At 38.8% G+C, this 21896-nt stretch overlaps 1 protein-coding gene across 1 annotated transcript in view; it reads right to left on the bottom strand.

Annotated features, from left to right (window-relative positions):
- The window catches only part of LOC145993743 (O-acyltransferase like protein-like), a 95219-nt gene that overhangs the window by 18023 nt on the left and 55300 nt on the right, over positions 1-21896 (bottom strand). The window contains exons 7-9 of the mRNA XM_083129494.1: positions 18572-18732; positions 11034-11202; positions 4987-5180 (exon numbers count right to left, since the gene is read on the bottom strand). Of these exons, the coding sequence (XP_082985620.1) occupies positions 4987-5180; positions 11034-11202; positions 18572-18732 (524 nt within the window). The remainder of the gene's footprint in view (positions 1-4986; positions 5181-11033; positions 11203-18571; positions 18733-21896) is intronic.

The following is a 21896-nucleotide window of genomic DNA, read 5'->3' as shown; positions in this document are numbered from 1 at the left end:
ACATGAGTATATTGACAGGAAGTAAGGAAAGTCTTTGAGGAAGATCGTCCATGTGTAGGATGGATAAGATAGGGCCCAAGACGCTCCCTTGTGGCACCCCAGACAAGACAGGAAGAAATCAGAAGAGGCGCCTGAAAGGACGACAAGCTGTGTCCGTGAGTGTAGATAATCCTGGATGAAGGAGAGAAATTTGCCTGGCCTGAGCATGGGTGTTCTTTGTGAGCTCCCCTTCATCAATTTCATCGTGTCATCACTCATCCTCATCGTCGCGATTAGATAAAAGTGGCACCAAAGCGACGCTAAATAACAAATCAAATCAGATTATACCTAGGTAGATACCTATCATACTAATATAATTGACGTTCGTTCACATAGAGGTGCTGACTGTGCCAGTGACCATTATTTAGTAATTTCTAAATTAAGAAGAAAGACTCTCAGTGATAAATCATAAGCAACAAAATGTAAAAGGTTCAAACATTTAATACAGGAAAATTTGCTGATGATAGAATTAAGAAAGATTAGCAAATTAAACTGTCAAATTGATTCGATATTTTGCAGGATTTTAATGATGATGATAATATAATTGAAACAGACGTAAATAAGAATTGGGAGCACATACGCAATGTAATAGAATCAGCAGCTAAAGAAACTATAGGATACCATAAACCAAGGAAAATTAAGCAGTGGTTTCATGAATGTCATAACCTAATAGAAGTAAGAAATCAGGCTAGACTTGGATGGTTAAATAACTCTGATGATACAAATTTAAGCAATTATAATAGAATAAAGCGAGAAGTTAAACTAACCGCACGTTTAGAAATAAAAAAAGAGATTACTTGAAAAGCAAAATTAACGAAATTGAAACATAGCTACAGCAAAAATTAAAATATCAGAGATTTATATAAAGGTGTAAATGAATTTAGAAAGGGGTGGCAACCTAAAGTAAACTTGATAAAAGATAAAGACGGTGATTTTCTAGCTGACCCAAGCGATATTTTATATAGATGGAAGAACTGCTTTAATGACCTTTTAAATGTTCATGTAGCAGATAAATCGGAAATAAATGAAGTACACACAGCAGGACCTTTAGTTCCAGAACTTAACTTGACTAAAGTTAAAGATGATATTAAAAGGCCAAAGAATAACAAAGCACCTGGCATTTATTTAATAGAAGCTGAGTTAATTAAATATGGTGGAAATTCGTTAATATGTCAAATTCATAAATTAATTTGTTTAATATGGAATAAAGAAGAAATCCCTCAACAATGGAAAGAATCCATAATTGTTCTTCTGTTTAAAAAAGGTGATAAAATGAACTGCAATAATTACCGTGGAATTTCTCTACTCCCAACAACATTCTCTTAACAAGACTAACCCCATATGCTAATGAAATTATAGATTATTATCAATGTGGATTTAAACGTATCAGATCAACAACAGATCAAATTTTTCACATCAGACAGACACTTGAGAAAATATAATCAAAATGTCCATCAGCTGTTCATTGATTTCAAAAAAGCATATGATTCAGTTAAAAGAGATAAATTATATAATATATTAGTAGAGTTTGGAATACCTAATAAGCTTGTTAATATGATAAAAGTATGCACCAGTGAAACAGAAAGTAAAATTCGTGTGGGTATTAATGTGTCTGCCAAATTTACAATTCATGATGGGTTAAAACAAGGAGATGCATTATCTCCATTGCTCTTTAATTTTGCCTCAGAATATGCTGTTAGGAAGGAAAAAGAAACTAACGAAGGACTAAAATTAAATTGTATGACTCAGTTGTTAGCACATGCAGATGATATAGACTTATTAGGGGATGATATAAATACAATTAAGAATAATGCTAAAATATTTTTCAAAACTGCTAAAGAGATAGGTTTGGAAGTTAACAAAGAGAAAAGTAAATATATGCTTACAGGCCGAAACTAAGTGTTAGGTAATAATCAAAATCTAATTATTGATAACAACTAGTTTAAACCAGTTTCCAAATTCAAATTCATTAAAAAATGACAATTATATTAAAGAGGAAATAAAAAGTAGGCTTAATTCAGGAAATGCATGTTACTTTTCTATTCATAAACTTTTGTCTTCTCGTTTAATATCTAAGAAAGTAAAAGTTAAAATATGGAAAACAGTAATTTTGCCTGTATTATTATATGGATGCGAAACTTGGTCCCTTACATTGAAAGAGGAACATAAATTGAGAGTATTTGAAAATAAGATCCTTAGGAAAATCTTTGGACCTAAAAGGGATGAGGAGACAGGTGAGTGGAGAAGGTTACATAATTTAGAACTACATAATTTGTATTCATGTTCAGATATTATTAGAATGATTAAATCAAGAAGACTTATGTGTACAGGCCATGTAGCACGAATGGGAGAGGAAAGAAGAGTTCACAGGATTCTTGTTGGGAAACCTGATGGTAAGAGACCTGTAGGAAGGCCAAGACGAAGATGGAGGGACAACGTTGAGATGGACCTAAAGGAAATCGGTAAGGATGGAAAAGAGTATATAGATCTTGCTCAGGATAGGGACTGATGGTGGAAGGCCTGTGTTGCTGCAGCCATGAACCTATTATTTTTTTCCTGAGACTGAGCCGATACCGTTACTTTTACCGATACCCACCGATACCGATGCTTGGAAATTGTAAAAATTAAAAGTTGTTTAAATTTTAATTAATGTTAGTGCCTGACTATTCCACTCCAATTACTCATGAGCGGAAAGCTAGCCGAGCTTTGTTTCAAGTTATCCAAGAAGTGCATCTGAATATCGTGTACTGCGCACCTTTGTTTTGTTATTATTAGTAGTGTTATGCTTTTAATTTTTCATATTTTCTTTCCTCTTTGGCAAGCCCATCATTTTTTTTCTTCGTTTTTCTTAGTCGACCGTTTCTTGTCTTTTTCTTTGTCACTCCAGAAGACAGAGAGGCTGTATGGCTACCCCAACTCCTGCATTCCAGCGACACCCCAGGATCCAGTATAACCAAACCCCTATATAAGTAACAAAACTTTACATTTTCATCATTTGGACAATTAATTAATAATAGAATCCTCTATACCTTGCATAGGAATGAAGGGTGGTTATACATGTAATAATAGAGTACTAAAGCTACAACAAAGAATTTGTACAGGAACTAAGTTAGGGGTAAATAAGGACACGAGTTGGCAGTTGTGTGTGTTATGTGAAAGGGGCTCTTCAAGAAGGGACTCTTTTTCTTTCTTGTGCAAAACCCGGTAAATGGAGAGGAACCATGAAAGACGGTTGACCATTGGTCCAAGGGAGAACAGAGGAGCCAAAGGGCGATAGAACTGACGGACTGATTGGCTTTTCTTTTCTTTTTAAGAAATTTTGTTGGAAGAGAGAAACGTACGTTTTCCAAGAGAGTGTGTTTGAGAATCTGACGAGAGGTGGAGTGCAACTGTGTTAAGTGTGGAAAGGAGAAGAACGTTCGTTGTCCTCGAGCTCCTTTGTGTCTTTTGGTGAGGTGGACGACACAAGAATACAGTGGATGGGAGGATTTATCTTCCACTGAGTTGTGCTACAATACGAGAAGATGAACTCATATCACCAGAACAATTTAGTGCTCTGTAGGCAAGGATAGCTGATCCAGACACGTAAGTCAAGCCCCACTGCAGTAGTGGCAGTGGAACTTCCTACTATCGCCCCGAGTCTCCTAGACCCTCACGGACAGAGGAAATGTGGAAGCTTAGCGTGTGGACCTCCAATTTATCAAGTTGAATTTTTAACGTGCACGAACTGAACTAAACTCACAATTCAAATATTTTCTTTTCTTTGGCCAACGGGGTTTCATCGTATGTAAAACAAATGGGTGGGAGTGTTGTGATTCTTAATTTTGTTTATGTCATTCTATAGAATAGATTCTAGTCTAAATTGACAGCTATTTATTTTCATTGTCGACCAAGAATAGCAATAGTAAATGGCAGCAACCCTTTCCCAGTGCCTGGTTGGAGTGGTAACGGAGGAGAATTAACCCTGGCAGTCTCATGCTATGAAAATTCTTCACTCCTTCGCTACCGCTCTGCCCAGCACAATCGTAACGTTCCGTAGTATGTTTTAATTATTATGTACAACGAACTCCAACTTCCAGTCATTCAACCATCGTTTTCCAATCAGGAAATATTCAGAAACATCAGAGGAATGCAGTGTCAGACAGCACTGAAGTTCTTCCTGGTCATCAGAGGTATAAACATGTAAACAAGCAAAATCCAGGAAGAGGCTACAGGCCTGAGTGTGCATTTGTTTAGTAAATTGAATTGCAATAAATGTCTGAAAGGCAGGGAGAAAGAGGTCAGTTCTAATTCAGTGATTGAGGAGCAATACACGACTGAATAAAGAGAGAGGAGGAGGTTCTAGGGAGAACGTGTTAACGCTAGTCGCAAGTCAGACTCTACGTACAGTCACAAGCATAACCTCTCCCAGCAGATCTTCAGTTGCAGTACAGAGACAGGTATATCCTTACATTAGCCATGGTGATACAGTCTTTAGGGGTGTGAAACTCAAGTGTCATGTGTTGCCATTCAAGTGTGTAAATTTAGTACCTCTTGAGCCTTACCACCAAGATCACCACGAGCAGAGAGTGCTTTACCATCAAGGATGAATGATGATTAGTGAGCTACATTCCCAAAATGTACCTAAGGGTATGAGTCGATATTAAAATACCTGTTATGGAATCACAGAGTACAGTTTTTCACACAGTATTTGTGCAACGTAAATGGAAACTTTCAATTGTGCATAAGTTTTAGGATAATTATACTCCGCGTGGCAATTTTGCGGACCCTGCAAACCAGCAAACCGTCAGAGAAGTATCGGTTGGTATCGTTATATAAAATCCAACCTATAATTTCCTATACCGATACCGTCCGGTCCTATTTATTTCATACTATTCAAATTACAGAATCGAAAACGATAATAGTAGATGGAAAAGTGGGAGGGCAAAAACGTTTTATAGTACTTACTTGACGCCATGATAGAACACTAATGATAGTTCGTTGAGGAGAGTGACGAAATATCTCAGAGAAGTGGAAATGACATTCAGACTGAAGAGAAGCAATATGCCCCAAACAGGCCACCTCCAAAGCGCGTACGACAGAACAGGAGCTGCTAGGAAGAGCTGGGTGTCCAGGGCAAGTTGATGCGTATGGACTGCACACTGAAAAGAGAACATGAAAATATAAATAATATCTGACATAATGTATGACCACTCCATGTTTTTGTTAAGTAGCCGGAAAATACTTGTGTTCACTAGCGAGCTCTAGGGTTAAAAATAAGAAGTAGATATGACGTCAGGCGTGATCTGATTGGTGCTGCGCAATACGAGCTCGAGTGTTCAAGAGCAACCAGGAAGGCTGGGGGACACTCCTGACTCGAGTTCTGGGTAGCACGCCGATCAGATACACTGCACGTACACTAACGCTATTTATGTAAAGGTAGAGTTCGTTAGATCTAATTTGTAAAACAGTAGAGTTAGTGTGTGTATTCAAGTTAACCTGCGTGTTTAATGGAACGGGAGAAGGGTTCCAAAGGATTTCTGTTACCATTAGTATATTTTGCAATTTGTTTTCACAAGACGTGTAATAAAAGCCATGTTAATATATATATTTATCAGTTTTCCTTGAAGCATTCTGGTAATAATTTTAACATCTTTATTTTCAATGAACATTCTCTAGACGCATAGGACTCTCTACGTAATACGTTCCACTGGCGGTCACATCAGCCTCGATTCCTCCAGGGAGTTTTCCTCAAAGGAATTGAGGGTGGTGATAAATGTAAAATAGTTTATTAAATGCTTCATCCAGGATTATCTATTCTCATCAGATACAACTCTCAATTAGTGTCCAGAAGTCACTAGTTACAAGTAACAGTTACTTTCTTTAGCAATTCTAAGTGGCTACTATAGCTGGTAATTAGATACTTTTAAAAGTAAGCGGCTGTTACTTTTTGCAATATAAGTGACGTTACCAACAGTTACTTCACGACACTTAAATTAACTTGAAAATTTGTAACTTGTGGTAAGAGCTAAACTTGACAACTTTCTATCCAACTGTATGTCTTCTCTGGATGCTAAGGCGAAAGGATTTTCGTGGAAACGTTCAAAGCAAGGAAGCTAGGCTAATTTAGAACATCCACGCTTGGTTGCAATTCGTAATTTCTAATTGCGGGTGAACATTTCAATGTTATTTCTGGATTTCTACATTCTTTATTTGAATCATGCTAGTTGAGCTAGAAGGAAGTTAGCTATTATCGAGATCTTGTTGAGCTTGAAATGGAAGAGAAAGAGTGCAAGTGGAATTGATGCCACCACATGCAAAGTAGTGGCATTATTCAAGTACCATTATTCGAATTAAAATCATTCAAGCAAACCTGATTCCTTCTTCTATTATTTTTAATTTGTTGACTAATGTAAATATAGGAAGACTTAAGTGTATATTAGTTCCTTTCCAGTAGCGGCAATTGGGCAAAGGCAGTACTTTCTCTTGGTAGACAAGAATTAGCATTAAAAGGCCATATTGCGGGAATAAAAAAGTGGGGGGACAATTGCCAACCCAGGCCCCCCATCTAATTGCCGCCAGTGTTCCTTTCCAATACCAGTAACTGGAACAGAGTTATTTCTTTAATTGAGTAACTGTGACTCATTTGCTTGAACCAAGTAACTGTAAGTGCAATTGCGCTACTTTTAAAAAGTAAATTTCCAAAAACTGTTTCAAATTTAATTTTCGAGAGCTTTGTTCCTTCTCCAAAGCGTGCATGTTCGCTTAAATTTAATGTTAAATTATATTACCAGACTTCCTAAGTTATTTCTTTTACCCTAGAATTTTAAGTGCATTGCATTTGTGCTGGTAAAATTAATTTTCAAGTTTGAGTGAAGGGGCCCCGTATCGTGAGCGATTCACAGTGGGGGCCACAGTGCAGTAGTTAATCCCACCCTTTCAAAACTACCTTTCTACTAATTTTTATACTCATAAGCTAATTCTTCACTTTATTTACTGGCCTCAAACGAAAGCATGCTTTGGTACAACAGCTTTCACTTCTTCTCGCTAGATGGCAGAAGTGTACCACTTCTTACTAGACACAATAGCCGCAACAGACCAATTCAAACTACCATACTCTAGCATCGATTTTCTTCTCTTCTTTTTCAAAATTCGTACGTACTGATAATATTTCAATACTTTCAAAATGGATGTCGAAAGATTCAGATAAAAAAGAAATCACCATAGTATTTATTTCAGTATCCTTTTACAAAATAAATAAGGTTAACACGACATCGAGATGTACGCATATTATCGAGGTAATAGCCAGACTTGAAATTTGTTATCTAAAATAGAAGCATTAAACTATTCTATTGGGAATAAATCAAAGTCTATGTGAGTACTGTGCATGGTCAATAACACGATGTTGGGACGCATTTTCCAGTGGCGCAACCACAGGGGGTGCTAGGGGGTACAGAGGAGCAATTACCCCCCTCGATTTCTAACTTTATGCAAATAGAAATAAATCTCGTAAAATTGTCTTTCTCGCTTCGCTCTCAATTCCTGCATTTCTCAGTTTCGTCAAGTTCAGACCCGTAGCTAGGGGGCGGCGGTAGTCAGTCATGGATGCTGAATAATCTAAATGGAAAAAAGTTGTAAAAGAGAGGATGCCATGGCTTCCAATGAAATTATTTGCGCCCTATTAAATTAATATTCTTTTCAATTGCAAAAATTGGATTCAAAAATTTTCTTGCTCCCAATAGTTGTTTTCTGTGATGTGATGTATTAAAACAAATATGTGTTGTTTAAATGTATTTGTAGTGCCACCCTAATTTTTTTTTTAATATGTATATATTTTGGCTTTTTGTTATCTTTTATCACCTATAAGTTTGTATGATTTCCATTTTCTGCAATGTCGCACCCAGTCCCTTGCTTGGCATGGCGAGAGGGAGAACCGCGCCTCGGGGCAAGTCACACTGGCTGGTGTGTTCTTTTTGTTGTTTTTCTTTTTTTGTGTGTATTAGTGTGTGTGTGTGTGTGTTAGAGCCACTGGACAAGGCTACAAAAACCGGCAACATTGCAAGGACACGGGGGAAGTTTTGGCGTCTTTGGGAAAGACAGGACACAAGGAGATATAGGTGACAGCAGTGAGGATGTATGTGAGAAGGTGTGGAAAAATTCTGTGTATGTCCGTACAGGGATGCAGGGAGGTGCTTTCGAGGAGACAATTAGGTGAAGTGCGATTGGTGGACAGATGGCAGCACCGTGCAGAGAGAGGAACTGTGTTTTGATCTTGTGTAAATTGAACTACTTCCGTGTGTTTACTGAACAATACTTAAAACAAATCACGTCATGTCGCAGGAACATCAGCCAGCCTAGGGGAAGGTAAAAGGAATCTGGGACCTGGAGCCGTGACCAGTCTCCCCCTATAACCCCTTCCAACAACGGATCACAACCACCCCCTGAATCTAAAGGAAGAACAGTGCATGAGTGAGGAAGTGATTCTAGTAGGCACGGTGCACCGCATAATTGACAAAAGGTAAGGGATCCCGATAAACATTTACTTATGGCCATAAGTTACATAAGGATTTATTATTATTTACCTTGTGTTGTATGTGCTATGCCGGGTTATTGTATATTTTTTATTATCAATAATAATCTATTTACAACATGTTCAGAGCAAAATTCATGTTCTTTACATATTGCCCTCACATAAAAGTTGAATACGCATACAATTTAGTGTTAGCATGTTGCATATGTATTTTCTTTTTTTATGTCGCTTCATGTTGCATACGTGTAACACATATCTTGTACATGAAAGTTATACAAGTGATAAGTACAAAAATAATTGTCTTGGGAATGCATTTATCATTCATTTTCTGCCATTCAAAAATACAGTTTGTGTGCTTGTTTTACATTATTAGCTAATGTGCAATTGACGGTGTTAAAATAATATTTCAAATAGTTTGTTCCAAACAAATGCTTTAGCACTGTTCTTTACAAAACAGTAAATGATATTCTGGATAATAGTAACTTTCTTCTTCAGTTTAAATTTAATACTAGAAAATCTAATCTTCGCATGCGACACCTTTTACTGTGATAACCCGAGGACAGAAAAATACAAATCATCACCTATATTCAGACTCTGTTCTGCATATAATAATATTTCTACAACGCCTGAAAATCTAGATTTTAGTCTGCCACTTTCCTTGTATCTAAAAACATTAAAACCAATTTTTGAAAAAGACTAGATATACATATGTGAATCCATTCTACTGGGCATTATTTTCTACTGTACTGTGCATTATTTTCCATTATTCTGAAAGTATTTTACCATCTATGCTATTTTTTTCTTTTTTTTATTATTTTTTGCCGTTCATTACTATTTAAAGGATATGTTCTGAACTATGAATATACGTATGTGTTGGATATATGTCCCGTAGTACTTCACTCATTATCTTGTGTGTATAAATGCGTTTGTGTGTGTATGTGTTTATATGTAATCTACACTCTTATATGTTTATTATTTGAATTTATGTAAGCTTTCCTGTAATTGGAGATTCTCTCTGTAGGAAGCAAACGAATAAATAAATAAATAAATCTACCCCCTTTTTGGGTATTTTATGAGGAACGTCTTTGATGCTACTACTAATTCTACCACTAGTAATAATAATAATAATATTGTCATTATTATTATTATTATTACTAATAATATAATAATAATAATTGTTATTATTATTATTATTATAATTATTACCATTATTATTCGTGGTACGTTTATCCTGGTAGTTGTCCCCACCCAGACAAAAAATCGTGGTTTCGCCTCTGGCATTTTCCGAATAAGAACGATTCGTCTGGAAGGAAACAATTCAATTAGTTGATCGTGTGGAGGCGGGTGAAATATATACAAGCAGCTGATACCCAGTTGGATCGACGGATATTTTGTCTATGGTTACTGAGGATGGGTAGGTCTGTTGTGGTGGCAAACACTTGACCAAATCGCAAAGTTATGTATTTTATATGACAATGTGTTTTGCAATTTCATATGAACAGCAGAGAATCCGTTGATACAATCTAATGGAGGGCCATAAGCGGGATTTCAATAAGTCCTAATATTTATGATTCAGTAGAAATAATAGCAGCAATTCTGATTGATTGGTATGGCTCATTTTACTTCGCTTTTGTGCTGCTTTTGGCTATTCACGAAGATGAGGATGAGTAATGATATGATGAAATTGATGAAGAACAGCCATACCCAGACCAAACCGGGATCCCTGGCGTCGTAGCGCGTTGTGCTAACCACTACGCCACGAAGGTAGGTAGTAACAATCCTGCGACTACAATTAATAATAGCAATAATGGGATACGTTTTGTTGTGATTAGAAAGTTTCTTGCATGAAGGGAAAATTTAGACGAGACTTTAAAATGCGAGATATTTTTGTGAAATGTTCCTCTTTCTATCTAAAAATTCAGCTTGAATTTCCCTCCACAAAGGAAAATTTCCCTTCAAGCGGCTCCCCGGTAGCGTAGTGGTAACGTCGTCGCCTTGTAATCAAAAGCTGCCTGGTGGAGACACATAGTAGTTCAGATCACACTTTAAACTATAGGTCTAGTCCTGATAAGCCTACCTGTGCATAAAATGGACCCACAACTCGAATTCCGTCATGTGGCAAAACTATATTAGCCGTTATTGTATCAAGGAGGTTCACACATAAACGCAGGGGACAAGCAAAGCGAGAACGTGACAAAAGTCGCTGGTTCCCGTGCACTGTGTGGCAACGTCAACCGGGCTGCGTTGCCTAGTTCGAGCGTATCGACCTCTCCCTGGGGCACTTTTGTGTCATCCCTGACCTTTCGAGCAAATGCTATCAGTTTGTATCACATGGCTTACAAAAACCAAGCCTACAACGAGAACTTCATTCCCTTAAACCTCCGAAGACAAGGGGTTGCGCACCGACGTGGCAACAGCGCGAACTTCAGCCACCCGCCTAATTTCATGACCGTGCGTATAGTGAAAACATTTTGCATAGACTTACCATTGTCTCATATCCGAAGTAATTCTGCACGTACAGTAGATTCTTCCATAGGCCTTCCTTGCAAACGTCAGCATTTTGCTTCACGATGTTGTTCCATAGTGGTCCCGAACCCAGGTGCTCCATGATGTACGCATAGAACAATACTAAGCTCAAAAGGGGCGGAGTCAATCTGAAATTAGTACAAACAAAATAGTTAGTTCAAGGGTTCCCAAACTGTTTCGTTTCACGGCGCCTGGAGTCTTTCAAGATCTTTCCGCTGCGCCCAAGTCAGAATGAAGGCCTGCCTATCTAAGATTTGCAACGCTCATTTAGTAATGTTAGGTTGCTTGCCTTAAGTTAAAAAATGAACACATATTTTAAATTCAGAAACATTTTATATGTAAAAGGTACTAAATAAGCGCATATTTGGAACATTCATATGATTGACTGACAAATAAGTGTCATTTCTGGAAACAGTCGTCCGATGCAAGCAAATACACACTAGGGTGTTTCATTTTGTAAGGCAAAAAATAAAATGTAAAATTTTTGCAGACTTTGCTTACGCCCCGAGTCTCAGTGATGTAAAAGATATATATGCCAAATTGCAAGAAGATTGGATAATATTTAGAGGTTGCACACTTTGATCAGTTTTGTAAAAGTAGGCAAAAAGTACGATTTTTCAATGTTAATTACTTTTATTGGGAAAACTAGAAATCACAAACTTAAAATAATATTAAAACTAGACACTAAGATTAATAGGTAATATGATAGGCAAAACATGTGTTATATTAATCAACTTTGAACAATGCAATCCCTTCTTTTGTTCGCTTGGCGACGACTTTTCTGTGATGCTCGACTACCCTCAACAAGAATTGTTTTTCTTGTTTGTCCATGACCGATTCGTTAAACTTTTTTATCAGAGCAATTCCTCTTTCTGTGGTATCATTGACCACCTTAAGAGCGTTCACATGGCTTCTTAGAGAATCACTGCAGTATTCTACTTCTTTGTTTTATTAGTAACGAAATGGCTCAGGTCTTTTCCTTCAAAAACTAGGTTTTTACCCTCTAATCGTTTCATTTCCTTTTTCTTTGCAGGTTTGGTTTCTAAATATTTAGTCATATTTTCCTCATCAGCCTGAGTACTACGCTCGTCCAAAAAAGCCAATCCTACGTTTGTTTCTGACAGATACCAAAGGTGTCTCTTAGCAACTGTGAGAGCATTTTTTTGACGTCTGCATCTGGGTAAGTGCTCAGAAGCTGTAGCATATCCAAATCATTCTTTGGAGCCCATCGACTTACAATTGCCTCGTGCCAAAAGCGAACATATATGAGGCTGACAAAATGTGCAACCCGTTTCATTCCTTTCAATTCTAGTTGAGGAATATTCAACTGTTTAGTGAAGAGGACAATTTTAAGTGCATATATTGCCTTTGCCATCTACCTTGCTTGATGCAGAGCCCCTGGGATCCTGAAACTGAGGTCGTTTTGAGACCAACCTCCTAGGTACAGGAGTGAGAGTTGTAATTACTCTTTGTAGTCTTTTCTTGGATGACTTCCATCTTTTAGGACATTTTGGATGTAGTTAACCATTTTCACTCGTTCTTCTAGAAAGCCTTGAACGGGACTTTCTTCATCCAGCATTGTCTTATATGACTTCTTATCAAGTGAAGCCCACAGACTTTGGAACTTCCGAAAAATCTGGATGTCAGGACCACTTGATGGTACGCCACAACACTTCTCAAACACTCCTTTCAATATTAGTTCATGGGTGTGATGACGGCAAGCCAACTACAGCAATGTTCGTTCGAATTCCCTTTCAATTCTGGTACATGCCCCTTGGATCAGTCCTGTATTAGATGCTGTAGTATCAAAACGCATACCGATGATATTGTCACGTAGCCCAAATGAGTCCACTTCCCGAATAACTACTTCAGCCATCTGCTCACCAGTGCTTTTCAGGGCAACAGGTACGCCAAGAAAATGCAAAAAATCTTTGCTAGTCACTAGAACTGCAACTCTATCTTCCAAAGTTTTGACACTCCCATGGGCAACTGAGGGAAACAGTTTACTATCCCAATGCAACACCAAATGAGGAGGATTTTCAAAGAGTAACTCTTCGATTTTCTTTGCCATTTTACTTCTTTTGATCGCCCGAGCTCTGTAAACGGTAGCTGGAGATACGGAAATTTTTGAAACATCGTGGCTAAGGCTCTTTGCAGTTGCTATAAATGAAGTACTTGCTTGTCGAATAGAAAGCTGTTCTCGATCCCAAGTAGACGTGAGTGTCTGATCAAGAGGTTTTAATCTAGGACTTGAACGTAATTTTTTCGTTGATGGAGGCGAAAACTCGGCCTCTTCGTCTCTAGGTGCTGATGATGGAGATGAGTCTTCCAGTATAACTGTCTTATTGATTTCAGCGATAGCTTTGAAATGTTTATTCTTATATGAATCATTTTTGTCTTCTTTTGTAGCTACTATTAGTTCTTATTTTCGAGGCGAAAACCTTCTCTACTCCACTCATTGGCGAACTCATACGATCTTCTCTTTGTGACCTAAGAAATTCTTTATCTTCTTGTGATACTCTAGTCATGTCCATCACATATTGCCGGGAAATGTCAAATAACTCGACGAGATCACCTTTCCAAATCTGCCGTTTCACATTTGCTTTATCCGTGTTTCTCGATTTCTCTTTACCCAGATTTTGGTATTCTTTGTACAGCTTCTGTATACCAGCACGGATATTCTCCTCCGTCTTAACAGGGATATTTGCTTTCCTCCACACTTCCTGTAGTTTAGTACTGGTAGATTTAGCAGCATCCGAAAATGTTTATTTCATTTCCTTGTGATGGTAAATATAAACAAAACGTACTTGTTCCTTTGAAGGGATCCGAGCTCCTAAAAACTCACCACGAGGCACCTTTTCCAGCAGCCAAATTCCTCTTTTGTTCCCATTTTAAAGTTCAATTACCTGCAAAAGATGAAAGAAATACATGAGAAGCCCATTAGTACAAAGCACTTCAATATTAGAAATTTCACTAGTTTGAGATAAAAGTGATCAAAGTGTGCAACCCCTAAATATTATCCAATCTTTTTGAAATTTGGCATATATATCTTTTACATCACTGAGACTCGGGGCGTAAGCAAAGTCATATGAAAATCACATCGTTGAAAAAATGAAACACCCTAATACACACTGTAAAGATTAACCATAATTTTGCAATGAAATCATGGGTAGCTAGGACGCCAGTGATGTCACAGTAAAAATACAGTAGTTTCACCGTAAATTATACATTGTTTCATCATTAACAACACTAAATGCTGAAACAAGGAACGACATCTTAAACGCATGGAAAGCAATGGCTCAGTGTTTATCACCTTTCATTTGTTTGCATGTGCTGCCCTCCAGTGGTAGTAGTGTAAACCCTTTGTTACTTGAACGTCAACTTTTATGACGTTTATTTTACTATTGATTTGCACTCCTCATGATCAGGGCCGTAGACAGAATTTATTTCGGGGAGAGGAGCTAATCCGTTATTAGCACCCGCCAACAAAGGGCGATAAAGTTGGGGGGTGGGGACAGAAGCCCTGAATATGAATTTCTCAGTGTATTACAACTTATACAAGATGTTTTATCCTGTTAAGGAAGTAAAATTAATTTCCACTACACACTACTTAAATTAAATATTTTTTTGGATTTTGTGGGGGGAGGCTTCAGCCCCCTGACCCCTCCCACTGGCTAAGTGCCTGCTCAAGATAACAATGAACTTCCTACAACACTTATACAAGACATTTTAAATTATTTTTCGTTATGTACGGTATTTGAAATTCAGAAGTTCATCTTTTTAAACTTCTACGGTGAAAACACTATTTACGGTAAACCATTAGTAGATTAAGGAAACTGTTTACAGTTCATACTTTCAAGCTATTTGTGAAGCGGAGTTATTAAATGCATATTAATATTAAATAAAATTAGTATTTATGAGGAGAAGTGCACTGCAATAATATTCTATTCCACTACAACTAATAACACAATCTAATTGACACAGCTTCTGGAAATCACGGGTTGACACTTCATGGATGCTGGTTTTTCAATAGTTATAATTTTCGTGGAAGTAGGGCGCAATGATCCATTGGGTAAGGGTGCATTTGCGTCCTAAGACCCAATCAACGGTAATATTTTTGATCCGTCCTCAAGCTTCACAAAGAAAATATAAAACGGGTGAGTTCCCAAACGTACTCATATAAATATGTCCAATTTTGTATAAAGCGCAGAATATGAAAACTGTCTTCCAGAAATCTCTAACGGAAAAAAAGGCTAAGGACTTAACAGAGCGGCAAATTAAACTAAACATAGGGAAGAAACATAAACGTAATCACTACTATATATATATTTACTTGTTTGTTTACTGCAAGTAATGTTCTTGCAACTTCAAGACTACACAAGCAAATGGTTATATTTTGCATGCATACAGCGCCATCTATTGAGAACTTTTGTCTATAATATAAACATTTTTATTTTTCTAGGTCCAGGACATTGTGCTTTAATGTATCAGATATTAATAATTATTATAATAAATTAACACCCTTTTTACAGTCCTTAGGGGTTGAATTTCAGATAGTGTTGCCCACGAGACGAGACATGTCCCGCCTCGTCTCGTTGACAGGCTTTTTAAAATTCGAGACGGGACGAGTCTGACTACCTGTCTCGTTTCGTTTTCGAGACGGGACGAGACGGCTCCTGAAAAGTCTCGTCTCGTCTCGAAAGTCTCGAAAAAATATAAACAAAATAACTAATCAATTGCAAATATTTATTTATTCGGAATAAAGCATTTTCTTTGGAAACCCAAAACAGCTTCTATTACAGGAATAGAGAGAGATCTAAGATTCCCCCTCGAAAAATCCTAATTCGTCACACGTTGTCCGTAACGAATTTGCCCAGACTTTAGTCTCGTGTCCCTGTATCTTCCTACTGAAATTTCCTCAGAATACCTTAAATCTGGCAACTATCTGCTGCCCCAAGAGCTCTCTTCCATTCATCCTTGCGCAAAACGATCCGGAGGTAGTCACTGCCATTGTTTTCTACGGTCCCGTTCCAGCCATACTGGCGACAATCGTCATAAAATTTCTCGCCCAAACAGACCCTTCTTTCATTTGCGACCCTCTTCTCAAAATCCACAGCAGCCTCGAGTGCTGGTTGCAAACTTCAAAGATTTCGCACTAAAAACCTAGGTAAAGGTAAAGTTCCAAGTGCATATAATACAGTGCCATGAAGGCACATCTACGGGATGTGGGGGAAAGGTCATTTTGGAGGCGAAGTGATCAGCATCACACTCCGGCCGCTTTTGCCCTCCAGGATTGTCCCCATGCACCCATTCATATGAGGCTGTTGAGCCCCGGAGCTGCTTTATGCGGGGACAATGCGGAACAATTCCGACCTTTATTCACCCACTCCGGGATTCGAACCCGGGTCTCCCGCCTGGCAGTTAGACCCCCTAAGAACTACACCACCGCGGCTCTAAAAAGCTTGTGCAATTAGATACTCTGCTTTGACGTAACGAACATATAATTGCCTGAAGTCATAGGAGTAATAAGCGACATGCGACAGCAACAAGTGTTGCTTGGAAATGAACCCACAGTAATAAATGCAACCTTCCGAACGGAAGCGACTAGATCGGCAAGCGGCACGTGTTGCTTTGTCGCTTGCGTGTCGTTCGGACTGGGCCGTTTTTTAATAGTTTGCATTGTGTCGCCTCTGTCTGTTGGTAGAGAATTCACAGTGAAAGCTTGCTTATAGACTAAGAGAGATTTCACATCGAAGCGACACGCGACCCGTAACACGTTTCGCTTCAGGATTTCACCAATCGAACGCAGGTTTGTGCTGCCTGTCATGCTCCTACGCTGTGAAACGTTGCTGTTGATTGGCTCGTTCCAAAGCAACATGTGTCGCTTGTCGCTCCGGTCTGAAATATCCCTAAAGGAGCGTGTCGCTTCTGGCTTTGGTGTGAAAACCCTGTGTCGCTTGTCGCCTGTAACTTTGGTGTGAAGAAATCTTCCTCAGAGCAAACTCTTGGAACCGAAGCTGCACGTCTCGCTTGTCGCTTACTTGTTGTTCTGCTTAGGCCGTTTTCTGGATACCGTATAGACAGTATAGTGGCGAGGGTTGTTATCCGCGCATGCGCGATGAATGCTTACTTATAAACTGAAGTGTCCCTGTCGTTCGTTGCTTCAGTCTGATACTTCCGTGTCGCTTGTCACATTGAACAAGTCACAGGAGAGAAGCGACAAGCAACATGTTTCGCTTGGATTCGAACCCTCAGTAAACGTAACCTTCCGAACCGAAGCACCACGTGTCTCTTGTCGCTTGCGTGTCGCTCAAATTGGGTCGTTTTTTTAATATCGAGCGTAGAATCGCCTCGATCTGTTGGTACTGCCCATGCGGTGAATACTTTTATCATAGACGGAACGGAAGGGGATCCTGTCGCTTGTCACTTCAGTGTAAACCCCCGTGTGGCTTGTTGCCTGTCGCGTGTTCCTTCTGTCTGAAAGCTCCCTGCGTGTACGATGGATAAAGAGTGGATGGGAGCTAGAAAAGCAAGGCAGATTCTATACATTATCTAGTTATTGATAATCAACAAACTTTATTTCATATACTCATGTTCTTATGATTAAGGAATCATATTTATTCTCACTATAGCTACAGTGAGCAAAGTGATTACAGGTTTAACCAATTTTCGAGAATAATATTTGTGATGTCTCCCAGTTATAACTTTTGTTGGCATAATATCCTGCATTACTTTCACGAGACGAGACGAGACAAAACGAGATGGGACGAGACGAGACGGGACAAACGAATATTTTAGAGACGAGACACGAGACGAGACAGACCAAAGTCTCGTCTCGTCTCGTCTCGTGGGCAACACTAATTTCAGAAAATTACTTTCTATTAGGTACTTGCGACATAGGTCCATAGGTTTGGGCTGTGCGCTGATGGGTCAGTACTAATGTTTGGCGATATATCGAGATATTGAAAAAATATCGTCCAGGCGATATCAACTAGACGATATATCGTCACGATATTTTGGCGATATATATCGTGTCGGTGATATATCGTCACGATACCTTGGTGATATATCGTCACGACACCTTGGCGATGTACATATATCGTGTCGGCGATATATCGTCACGATATTTAGCGATATATAACGTGGAGACGATATATCGCCGATATCGCGATACAGAAAAAAATATCGTATCGTATCGTCTGTGAGGACAAGCCACATGGAGCAGTCTGGAATTCACGTAGCGTCTGATAAAATGGGAGGCGTTTGTGGGTGGGGGTAAAGGCAGCCGTAGCGTGGTGCTGATCACATCACCGCCAGAAATTGCCAAGGTTGCATGTGTGGGGACCTACCTTCACATGAACCTTTATGGTATGTCACAAAGCACAGTAGGGGGTTAGCTGTAACTTTCTGTGCCTTAGTTAATAAATCTTCAAATGGCAACACTGTTTATCACAAACATTGATTATCTAGTAATATGTAGAAATGAAAGTCGCTCACCTGATGTATCTAGCCAGATATTTTTTGAATATATTTATTTCTCCTTTCCTCTCCAGTTCCTTTGTGAAGTTGTATGACGTCAGAACGCCACTGAACATGAGGAAAGCATCTGTATACACAACTGATGTCCTCAGCAAAGTACTTCCCGGGTCATTAGCCAACTGAAAGAAAAAAAAATCCCCATATTATTAGAAGTTTTGAGTACAATATGTTGGAACAAACTAGAATTTACAAGATTTAATTGCTTCCCAAATCGGCATTAAAAATAACTTTATACTGATCGATAAAATGGCTAGCGTTCCATGCCTTTGGTGCGAGGGGTCCCGGGTTCGATACCCGGTGGAGGATCATAGTGGTTCGGATCCCACTTTAAACTGTAGGTCCAGTCCCGATTAGCCTTTCTGTGCATAAAGTGGACTTAAAAACAACAAATCACGCAATCAATCAAACCAGCGCCATGGGGACACAACTGGGGAGCTTTGATTGGTTGATTTTGTTTATTTTATTTCTCTTTGGCTATTCGCGAAGGTGAGGGTGAGTGATGATATGATGAAATTGTGATGAAAGGATAATCACAAAGAACAACCTTGCCCAGACCGTGATTCCCGTATCTACGTAAAGAACAGGATGGATTTTTTCACCACAGACCTTCTGTGTCCTTCGACCCCATGGTGGTATCTCGTCCCCTTTAATCAAGGGCTATCGGGTTCAATACCCGGGGGAGGCATAGTGGATCGGATCCAGTCCCGATTACCCCATCTGTGCATAAATGTGGACTTGAAACAAAGTTTCACTTATACTGCAGGAGGCCTTAGAAAGAGCGTTTCGCAGGCTACCAGCAGACGTCGCTCGCACACTATTGCCGACACTCTCGTGTCGTCTGCTCCTCAGCCGAACAAACAGGCCGAGGTAGCAAGAGGCAGAGGTCACTCACCCTTCCAGAAGGGTGCAGCGAGCTAGCTGTGGGAACCGGGCTCGCTCCTTCGCGGACCTGATTGGTTCTCGAAGACACACCCCCATATTGTCGTCTGCTGCGAGCCCGCGAAGCGATCTTTCTAAGGCCTCATGGAGTATAATTGCATTGGTTTTGAAACCCTTCACGTAGTCCTAATTAGATACCACAGGAGGGTGATTAGTGACCATTGACTGAGAACTGATGTCCCTAGAGGGGGCGGGGGGGGAGGGCAACACCCTAGGTTGACCCGCCCGGCCCCAATCAAGCACGAGAAACACAAAAAAACAAAACAAAAAACAACAACATTATTTAAGTTTAAACATGCATTTATATATGGTACTTAAAATACCTATTAAATGTGACCACGCCCAAGAAAATATTCCCGCGACCCCCCTGCCACCCACTTATTTTCAGTTATATCACCTTTACCGGAAATGCTGTACTGAGTTTTCTGTACATCCCCCTGTAATTTTTGTCCATGGTAGCTCAACTGACATTATTCATTTGTTTTTAAGTAGAATTTTCTATGATTTCCTGTAATTAGCCTTTAATTCTTCTTAGTCAAAGTGAAAAAAATTCTAATTAATTTCGCAAAACGTTAAAAAAGTGTGCATCAAATTTTGCGCTGTATAAAATGCGCAGTACAACTACATTCGTGACTGTACCCAATAAACTCTTCAGTAGATTTTTTACCTTTCATGAATTCAGAGTTAAATTAATGCTTTGAATCTTATGTAACTGAGAAGCAAGTTCTGTATTTCTGTTTTTGCTGTCCCCCCCCCCCCTCACAAAAAAACAACAACACTGGTTTGCGATAAATCATAATGTTAAATTATAAGACATCACAAGCCAAACCAGAGCAGAATGCATAATTCGCATTTCTTTTTCTCACGAGTTATGTAAACCCACAAAAAGTTTTAATAATGAATGTCCCAGATCCTTTAGAATGCAGTTTCTTTTTATTTTTGTATATCTTGAATACCATTCGAAGGTCGCAGTGCTAATTTGCAGTAGATCCATATTATTATTATTATTATATTTGAGAGCTATGCATTTTTAAAGCAAGAAAGGGTAATAATTTATACTCTTTTTGTTTCTAATTCCTCGATATGATTGGAATGCGAGAAGCTAATCTCATTTTTTTCTGTATAAAACGTCAGAAGTTTATTAACCATACTTTATTGATTGCTTGTAATTGCCTTCGCTTGTTGGCTGTTGCATAAGACTATTGTTGCTTTTTAAGCTCGCATTCAACTAATTTTAATGGGAACAACCTCCAGGCGTAATTCTTGTACAGCATCCAATTATACGTCAACGAGAATTCTTTTGTGACCCAAAATGTGTCAATTGGTACAAATGCATCTACTGAAAAATCACTGTTGTTAACACAGACAATGGTTGCAGGACATCCACACCACATTTTGGTCAACATTTCTTAGTGGTGCTAAAATAGTGTTGATTACAGCTAAATTTTAACACTACCGATGTTGAACATTGACTGAAATGTAGTGTGGACCAACTTAAGATACATTTTGGGGGCCAAGGTAATTTTTTTTGGGGGGGGCAAGATTGGCATAAATAATACTTTATACATGTAAATATACATAAAATGTGTCCTACGTGAATTATGGGGAGAGGGCAGAATGTGCCTTGCCCCCGCCAAAGTCCTGGACCTGCTCGAAACACTATCTCTGTTCTTTTAACACCAATGATTTTTCGGTGTTTTAGTGTCATTTTTAACACCACCTTTTTAACGATGTATTTCTTTTGACTCCGATAATACATTCAAGTGCACCAACTGCTAAGGATGCACCACAGAAATGCATGTAAAGGTACTTTCGAAGGCATCTATGATGCACTAAAATGAATCTAAGGCTGCTTTCGAAGGCATCTATGGTGCACTAAAATGCATCTAAGGGTGCTTTCGAAGGCATCTATGATGCACTAAATTGTAATCTAAGGGTGCTTTCGAAGGCATCTATGATGCACTAAAATGCATCTAAGGGTGCTTTCGAAGGCATCTATGATGCACTAAAATGCCTTAAAGGTTCTTTCGAAGGCATCTATGGTGCACTAAAATGCATCTAAGGGTGCTTTCGAAGGCATCTATGGTGCACTAAAATGCATCTAAGGGTGCTTTCGAAGGCATTATATGATGCACTAAAATGCATCAACACAAGCACACACTGCTTCAGTAACTTTGAAAGGCGTAAAGTACCTTGATCCTTATCCCAACAATTGGAGGCATATGATCTTGTTTATTCTGATGTGTTTACGTGTTAGTCGCTTGTACGTAAGAATTTTTTATTCTATAAATCAATCAATAATACAAATGCACTATTTTTATTATATCGAAGTATTTATAATATG

Source organism: Lepisma saccharinum, chromosome 10 (genome assembly GCF_977018435.1).
Source record: "Lepisma saccharinum chromosome 10, izLepSacc3.1, whole genome shotgun sequence".
Classification (NCBI taxonomy): Eukaryota; Metazoa; Arthropoda; class Insecta; order Zygentoma; family Lepismatidae; genus Lepisma; species Lepisma saccharinum.
Note: the sequence above shows the minus strand (reverse complement) of the source record. Positions and strands in the feature narration are given on the sequence as shown.